Source organism: Micromesistius poutassou (assembly GCF_964030765.1).
Source record: "Micromesistius poutassou genome assembly, chromosome: 4".
Lineage (NCBI taxonomy): Eukaryota > Metazoa > Chordata > Actinopteri > Gadiformes > Gadidae > Micromesistius > Micromesistius poutassou.
This window is the reverse complement of record NC_140274.1, coordinates 19,136,389-19,145,728: the sequence shown is the minus strand read 5'-3', so window position 1 is coordinate 19,145,728 and position 9,340 is coordinate 19,136,389. Positions and strand designations below refer to the sequence as shown.

The 9,340-nt window shown below is 51.2% G+C and overlaps 1 protein-coding gene across 1 annotated transcript; it reads right to left on the bottom strand.

Moving 5' to 3' along the window:
• Positions 1 to 2,155: 2,155 nt before the first annotated feature.
• On the bottom strand, positions 2,156 to 8,894 carry LOC311341574 (high affinity choline transporter 1-like; the record flags this gene model as incomplete). The annotated part of the gene is made up of 9 exons (XM_084466396.1): positions 2,156 to 2,269; positions 2,315 to 2,782; positions 3,264 to 3,481; positions 5,399 to 5,552; positions 6,120 to 6,278; positions 6,500 to 6,648; positions 7,594 to 7,749; positions 8,502 to 8,615; positions 8,711 to 8,894. 9 exons carry the CDS (start codon positions 8,892 to 8,894, stop codon positions 2,156 to 2,158), a joined length of 1,716 nt encoding a protein of 571 aa, XP_084322522.1.
• Positions 8,895 to 9,340: the final 446 nt, after the last annotated feature.

Below are 9,340 nucleotides of genomic sequence, written 5' to 3'. Positions count from 1 at the left end.
GTTTCAGTCCAGTAAAAAGTCTTAGCAGACAAGAACACTCAAAGCCTTTTTCTTAGGAGAGTAAGCTTAAGTACTTTATTGAAGCAATGACATCCTATTCAGGATGCTTTCAATTTTCAACTCTGTGCAATATAAAATGGTTCTTTGAAATATTCTGTTCCGAACAATACTATGAAGTACCTCATATATATTAAAGACTCATAAGGTATTCAGGAATCTTAAGATATTTATGAAAATCCTCAAAATAATTCACAGCTCCATGTTCAAAGAATGCAGTCCAGTTACTTTATTACATGAACTCCAAACTTAGAAAAATGGGGATGTGAATATAGGAATAACAAACGTTTTTATTTTTATAAAATGCCTTACAAAACATGCAAACAGCTCTTATGAAATCTCCCCTCACCTTATATTAATCTAGATTAAGGATAAGAAAGATAAGAAAAAAATATGAATAAAGGAAAGATGACTTATGAAAACGTGTGTGTCACCGTTGTGTGCTGCTAGAGTCTCCAGAGATAGAAACCATCCCAGAAATATACAAATACTCCACTTAAAGGCCAGGCGATATTTAAGGCAAGCGTCTTTCAAATGGGTTGATCTGAGGTACTAACCCCAGATCAACTAACCTCAGATCCACTAACCCCCAATCTACTGACCTCAGATCAACTAACAACAGATTTACCAACCCCAGATCCACTAACGCCAGATCAACCCATTTGACCTGGTTCTAACCATCTGCATAGGTCAACTGGCTTAAAGTCTTAAAGTATGTGATCACAAAATAAAAGTAACAATTTGGCAATAATATTACATCATTAATGCTGAGGTAGGAACTCTTAAGTCCATCTCCACAGACTCCTTTGGACCTCAGACCTCCTCGATGAGCGCCTCAGTCTACCTACACTATGGAGTGGTTCCGAGGGGGCCTCAGAACTCTTTGGCCCGGTCCCTAAAGCCGGCCACACATCGCCGGCGAAGCGCTGTTTCCGCACGCCAAACGCCACGCCTAGCACCAATAGGAAGCGTCGCACTACAGCACCGTTGGTTATGTTTTGAAAGCAGCAGATCAACAAACATAGTCGGTATAGTCTACCATTAAGTTATACGATTTGTTTTATGACTACATATATGGCCCTGATGCCCGTGATCCTCTGTTTGTGCTTACAATGATCGTCACATTAATTCATAGTTACTTATGTCCTGTCGGGCACTTTGTTTGCGGTTTAGTCACTTTATTTACTGTCATTGCTCATTAATTTTGCATTGTGGAATTATTCATCTACTGTATCAACAATCTCTTTATGTACAGTACCTTGTATCAAGCCGTAATGTACGAAATAGCTTTAAAAAAACGCTTTTCCACGTGCGGCGACGCTAGGGAATAGAACAGTGGCGTGAAGCTTAGCAGGGCGGTGCGCTTGCGCGCATCAAGGCGCCGCCGGTGTGGGCTAGTGCGTCGGAAATAATGGGAGCGTTATTTTTGGCGCTGTGCCGGCGGTGTGGGTTGGGCTTCACTCATCCTCAGAGGGTCTGTTAGTGAGGCTCTTCTCCTCTGGTCCTCAGAACTCTTTGGTCCGGTCCCTAACTCATCCTCAGGATGAGTTAGTGAGGGGCTCAGCTGAGATGTTAGTCTGTTAGTGAGGGGCTCAGCTGAGATGTTAGTCTGTTAGTGAGGGGCTCAGCGGAGATGTTAGTCTGTTAGTGAGGGGCTCAGAGGAGATGTCAGTCTGTTAGGGTCTTCTCCTTACATTTGGGAGGGCAGCGATGACCTCTGAAGCGGTGACAAGGTGATAATGTTGCATAATGATGAGACAAAGACAATAACAGATAGTCGTTTGCTAAACAGCAAGATGTTTCAGTTGCTTTGATTTGTTGAATATCGTTGACCTTACGAACAGGGCGGTTAAACCATCATGCAGAACTAACAACATCCACAGGAACAAAAGGCACCCGTCTGACAAACTTGGGGATCAGTGATCCTCATATCGTATAACTCCACAGCGAGCAGCTGGAGTTTAGCACCAGAAATGGGAAAATCCCGTAGAAGACATCAGACTAAGCAAAGCTTCAGGCCCACAAGATAAGCAGCGACTAATTACTAGAAGAACGGGTACAAAACGAGCCAACAGATGACCTCCCACCAGCCGACCAATCAGCAGCTCTCAGGCCGGGCGCCGGCCACCAGGGGGGCGGTGCTGGAGAGAGCCAGCAGGTTCTCCTTGGCGGTCGGGACCTTCCTCGCCTCCTCCTCTTCTCCCTCCTCCTCCTCCTCCTCCTCCTCCTCCTCCTCCTCCCCCCCCTGCCGCCTGGCGGGGGTCCCCTCGGCGCCGGCCCCCTGCAGGGCGCCCATCACGTCCCAAGAGGCGGGCAGCAGGCGCCGGGCAAAGGCCCACCGCGCCAGCAGCGAGGCGGCCGGGATGGAGAGCATGGCCAGCAGCATGATGGCCGTCCTGAAGGGGAAGTACTGGCTGACGGCGCCGCTGTCGGGGTCCCGCCTCCAGCCGGGGAACAGCAGCGCCGGGGGCAGGCTGAGGAGGGGCTCCCCGCTCAGCCCCCGCAGGGCGGTGCTCAGCACCAGCCCCGTCACCGCGCCGTAGCCGTTGGCCCACGGGCAGTGCAGCACGCAGATGAGCTGGGGGAAGATGGTGACGTAGATCAGGTCGCCGCTCACCAGCCACAGCGCCAGAACGCTGCTCTCCTTGAAGGCCAGGCCCATCCCCGCCAGGCCCACCAGGAGCACAGACACACGGATCACCCACAGACACTCCCTGTCTGACGCCTGGGGGAGAGAGAGAGAGAGACAGAGAGACAGAGAGACAGAGAGACAGAGACAGAGAGAGAGAGTTTACATTGGATGTCAGAAGGACTGCAGACAACAAGAAACACATTTTACATCATTACACATCAGAAATGTGTAACAGATAAATTGTTTGAATAGTTGATCATATAATAACCACATTTTATGATTCCATGCTTAATCTGTAATCCTTTAGAGATTTTATTCAGATAGGAAGCATGTGGCTGTCTGGGATATCGGTCAGGGGTCCTGCGTACTAACTCTTGGTCTGGGGCCACTCAACGGGCCAGGGCTGATTCTGGGTCCCAGTCCAGCCCTGGTGTGGACAAGGCCCGCCCACTCTGTGGCGTTGTGAACACCAGAGGATCTGAACCTCTTTCTGACCGGGGCAGACGGAGCGTCAGCACAACCAAAACGCCATTTACCAGCCCGACCGGCAGGCTGACAAGCCCTTCCAACGCACCTTGACTCGCAGGGAGTTCTTGTAGATGTTGCGGGTGAACATGGAGGCCGAGGAGAGCAACACCGAGTCCATGGACGACATGACGGCCGCCGCCAGCCCACCGATGCCCACCACCGACACCCAGGAGGGGGTGAGGTAGTGCAGGGCGATGGGCAGCACCTTCCCGGCCTCCCCGCGGTCAAACGGAGAGGGCAGGCCGTACGCCGTCTGGTTCCAGTCTGCAGGGAGAGCAGGACACAGCGTTATCACTGATCACACACAATTGCTAGCGGTGAACATGATATCCGTTCTGCTTTCAGCTTGCAAATTAAACCAATATTATGAGCTGGGTTGGGAGACATTTTTCACAGCAGCTGCCATGAGACGTGTTCTGGGACGTGTGGAGCCGGTTGCTAGGTTACCATTGACCTATCATGTCCCGCCTTTTTCCCTTTTTTTCTTTCCCTTGGCTGGCCTGCACCCAGCGTCTCCCTCCTGCCAGTCTGCTACCACAGAGCACGGAGAACAGCACATGTAGCTTTGACCCGTGAAACCCTCGGCTGAGAGGAAGTGGTGCTGAGGTTGTGGAATCCTGAGACGGTTCGGCGTTAAAGATCCCATGCTACTTTATGAATGCTTTTATATAGCTGTTAGTGGTGCCCCTGATACAGTACTTGAAGACGTTGAAGAAATTCTGCCTCGGTGCCGAATTACAGCCACTACGAGCCAGTCCCACAATGAGCTCTCCACAAACGTGCCGTTTTTTTTGAGGCGGGTCAAGGTGGAGGGTGGGGGTGTGGGGCCCTGAGCAGCTTGCGGCCACGGTACCATCATGCGCTAGTGTTTACAGTGGATGCATCGCAATGGCGAGGCGCACACAGCTTTTAGCCGTGTTCTGTAAATATTCTAGAACACTCTGGGTGCTCCAGCGGGAGTCCTGGAGCTCTATATCTAAATAACATCATATTATACATAGATATCTATATCATATAATATATATTATCACGGCCAAAATCTGTGTGCGCCTCCAGACGATATTATGAATCTCAAATGACTGCGTCGGGGACTGACGTCTCTGGTTCTTCCACTTACCATCAATCTGAAGTAGACTGAACCGCGACATGGAGGAGAAAGGGATTGTTGCCCGCGATTGATCACCGTGATTGTCTCCCGCTGGAGCCCTGGTGGTGTCTCGGCGCTGCCCGGCGGTGGTGCCTTGGCGCTGCCTGCTACCGAGGCGGTGGTGCCTCGGCAGCAGGCAGCGGGGCTCCGGCGGGAGACAATCACGGGCAACAATCCCTTTCTCCATGTCGCGGTTCATGTACTTCAGGGAATCAAAGGCAAAGTTCCTTTCCCCCAATTCCTTCTCAACTATGGCTGAGACAACCCCCACTACGAGTCTCGTTGTGGAAACACCAGAGACGTCAGAGAACCCGACGCAGTCTAGTCTTTTCACCAAATGCAAGCTTGCCTTATTGTGTTGCGTGTTTTGTGCCATAAAACCAACAGCAGAACGGTTATCCAAATAACAAAGAAGTGTGTGCACGCACGGTCGTAGCTCATTGGGACCCTGCCATGGGACCTTTAGGGGACCATCTAGTCCAGGGTGAGAGCAGCACTCCCGGGCACCAGCCCTGAGCCACGTCGGGGACGTGATCAAGGTCAGAGCCTGAGGCATGGCTGCGACCCACAGACAGGAGCGTTCTGCTTACAGCCTGTGATTGTGAACGTGAAGGGTGCGATGGAAGATGTGTAACGTCTAATCAAGATGCTCAGTCTTTAATAATCATTCAAATATGAGACACTTAACACAATGATGACACTGTGAGGATGAGGCTGTTACAGGGATGTCATTTGAGACCATGAGACTGGTTGTTTGTTGTACTTCAATTGTACAAGTTGTTCCCGAGTGCGTGTGAAATTCTACCCAGTAAAGAGGAATCACTACAGTTGATGAGAAAATACTTTGGCCTTCCTGTGTGAGCCCATGATATCCAATACCGGCCGGCCTTGAAAGACTATGGCTCAGGGCCAACTCTCTCTGTGACTGGTTTAATCCACTGCTGTGTGTGTGTGTGTGTGTGTGTGTGTGTGTGTGTGTGTGTGTGTGTGTGTGTGTGTGTGTGTGTGTGTGTGTGTGTGTGTGTGTGTGTTACCTGTAGTGGAAGCGACGGCTCCTATGATGATGGACGGCACGGCCAGGATGAGGACCAGGCCGGCGGCCAGGAAGCAGGTGACCTGGGCCTGGAGTGGGGAGGCGGCTGACAGGATCCGCTGGTACAGAGCCTGGTAGGACAGCCCCCCCAGAGCCTACACACACACACACACACACACACACACACACACACACACACACACACACACACACACACACACACACACACACACACACACACACACACACACACACACACACACACACACCCTGTCAGCCTTGAAGTCTCGATGCGATGCATCGCACTGTAGATTGAGTTGGATTATTGCATCTGATGGTCTGTCACCCAAGGCATAAAGAATTACCTTGGTGCCCATATTCACCCCATGCACGACACTAGTTAGTCCTGATGACCCCATTAACAGGCTGTGGTTTCACTAGAAAACGCCTCTATAAAAGACAGGAGAGAAGAGAGTCATTCATCGGGTACAGAGAGGTGGGTGTGTGTCGTGTGTCTGGGAGAATGACTTTCGTTGTTTTTAATCTTTTTCTGCTCTATTTCTACCTCTCTCTGTTTGTGTTTGTGATGCATGGGTCCCTGCGTAGATGAATCACATAATTTAAATAATATACACAAAACCAAACCCTCCAGCCTGCCCCTACACACTTAGGTCCCTACATGAAGGAAGCCCCTGAAGACCACAAACTCATGGAAGTCTAACCAATAAGAGGAGTTCATCCATCCATTTCCCAGCATCCTCTAGCTTCAACCTGCCCATCCAGGGCACCTGCTGTGATTGGTTGAGCCAGGCTGTCATTGGTTGAGCTGTGTGTGTGACAGCCGGGGTCGGGTTGAGGAGGATGAAGGGAACACACAGCCACTAGAACGAGAACAGAGGAAACAGCATGAGGTCTCGGACTGCCATGTTGGCCGCGGGTTGCCATGTTGGCCGCGGGTTGCCATGTTGGCCCCGGGTTGCCATGTTGGGGTCAGCAAAGGCTGTTGGTAAACGAATCGTAATGTAATATAATGTAATGTAAATGTTAGAAACCAGGCAATTAAAGCAAAGCACCCCCCAGCCCCCCCCCCAGCCTTCCTCACCAGGCTGAGGAAGATGAAGAAGAGCTGGATGACGTCAGTGTAGGCCACGGAGTAGAGGCCCCCCAGCAGGGTGTAGGTGACGGCCACCGCCGCCGACAGCACGATGGAGTAGTAGGACGACAGCTCCAGGATCAGACTCATCGTCCCACCTGACACACACACACACACACACACACACACACACACACACACACACACACACACACACACACACACACACACACACACACACACACACACACACACACACACACACACACACACACACACACGATATCTATATATTAACTGTGTACGTATAGAATATGAAAACACAAGTCTACTCCTGCTGGGGCCTGCTCCTCCAACGGGAATATTTTAGGCCACTTGAATCCCAATTCACATGTGAAAAAAAGCGGCTAAACTTGTGTTGATGTTGAAATAACTGCCCCCAGTAGTCTTTCTTAAATGTGAACTTGGCATGAAGTTGGAGAATCCGTAGAGGCCCGAGGGTTCATTTGATATGAAGGAGGTTCTATAGGTTTCTATAGGTTCTATAGGATAACACATGTGGGGGCTTCAGCCCTGCAGGAAGTGACTCACTAAGACATTTACACTGTTCTATTACTGTAGCACTACTTTGTATTCTAGTATATCTTATATATATCCTGCCGACGTCAGGACCGCAGAGTCGACTCACCGGCTTCTGCAATCAACCCAAGACTCACTTGTTCAGAGTTCACCTGGACTGTGCATAGTTCACAGGGTTTAGCCCTAGTGGTGTCCTCTGGTACTGTGTCCACTCACTGTGTCCCCTGGTACTGTGTCCACTCACCCTTAGCGGTGAGCCCTGGTACTGTGTCCACTCACCCCTAGTGGTGAGCCCTGGTACTGTGTCCACTCACCCCTAGTGGTGAGCCCTGGTACTGTGTCCACTCACCCCTAGTGGTGAGCCCTGGTACTGTGTCCACTCACCCCTAGCGGTGAGCCCTGGTACTGTGTCCACTCACCCCTAGCGGTGAGCCCTGGTACTGTGTCCCCTCACCCCTAGCGGTGAGCCCTGGTACTGTGTCCCCTCACCCCTAGCGGTGAGCCCTGGTACTGTGTCCACTCACCCAGGGCCGCCAGGATGCAGGCCACCCAGAGCACGTCTCCCAGGAGCGCCGGGACCAGCAGGGCGGTGGTGAAGGTGTTGCCATAGCGCCGCTGGAAGGGATCCATCATGGTCACGTAGCGCTGGGCCCTCATTGGCTTGGCGAAGAACAGACCCCCTGGCGGGTCCGAAGGGTCTCATTATGTCTCAGAGCATGGGGAGTCATGCACAACAACGCCGTCTGTCTGCCTGTCTGCCTGCCTGCCTGCCTGTCTGTCTGTGGGTGTGCTTGCGTGTGCGTGGGAAGTGCCATGTTGGCTGAGTTGTCTTTGTAGCTCTGCCTTGTAACACTGAGCCAGAACGGCACATTAAACTCTCATCAAGTCCCAGGTCTTTCATAATTCATCGTGCAGTGATGGAGCCAGCAGCCACTGACAGGAGGGCTGGCACGACGGTGGTGGACTAGAGCTCTTATTTAAAGTGTAATGAATCCGTCAACGGCAATCATGCCCATAAGGCAAATGTTATGGTTTAACATAAATATATAAATATATATATATATATATATAATGTTAAAACATAATTAAAACATAATTTAAATTGTGTCAGGTCAGATGCGGAGTGCCCTCCTGATTGGACAATATCTGTATTGTATGACGCTGAGAAATCAGTTGTGGTGTTAAACCCACTGTTTACTGTATTTACTAGTAATTCATTCAAAGTATTATTGTTGTCCAATTCAAATATAATTTATAGTAAAATAGTGATGCGTTAATTGTTATCCAGTGAAAGTGAGATGCAAAAAGACAGATCAAACAAAAGGAGGACAGATTACTGAGTCAGACTCGCTACCCCCCTCCGCCCCTCGCCTCGCCGCCTCCCCCCTTGCGTGTGAACCGGGAGGCCTGCACAAGGTCCTCTGTTGCTTACCCAGGAAGAATGTGAGGAGGTAGGCCAGCGGCCCCGTGGCCCACAGCAGGCCTTGAGACGGAGAGTACACGGCCTCAGCGGTGCCCATGATGTAGCCCCCTCCCACCCAGGTAGCTGTGGAGACAAGAGGCGCCGTGTTCATGACCTTGGTGCCATCAGACTGCTGTAACAACAGAGGTTGCCGGGGGGGCGGGGGGGGGGGGGCCTACCGGTCATGGTGAAGATGCCCACCAGCAGGTGGATGTTCCGGCCCCCGATCATGGTCACCTCGCTCATGGTGCCGGCACATTTCTTCTCTTCTTTCTTGGACTTCCTGGAAGCCCAGACTCCGATGGCCAGGATGAGGACGTAGAAGACCACCACGGCCACGATGCCCCCGACGTTCAGAGCCATTATCAGTCTGCAGCGAGCCGCCCTGCGAGACGAGAGCACACGCAGCCGCGGTTCAACACAAAAGCTTCTCCCCCCCCTGGAGGAGCCGGACTGCTCCCCTGACCCTTTAGACGCTGAGGCGGTTCCTAAATAATGGACGTTCTTTGCAGTATATTTCTTGATAGGACCTAATCGACAAATACTGAACAGGTTTTAGGTTTGCAGTTTAAAGCATTGCTGGGAATCCACGGCATGCGCCCCTGACGCTCGCTGGTTCAACACGTGTGAGGGTCGCTCTCCATCGGTGGAGTCGGACCGGAGACCAGTACAGGGTGACTGGGTTCAATCCCAATGCCTTTAAGATGCCATCATGCCTTTGGTTCTGTACCATGTTAATACACCCCTCACACCACCATGCTTTAGGAGTTGTGTTCTCTCCATTACATTGAGGGCATTTAACAGACGCT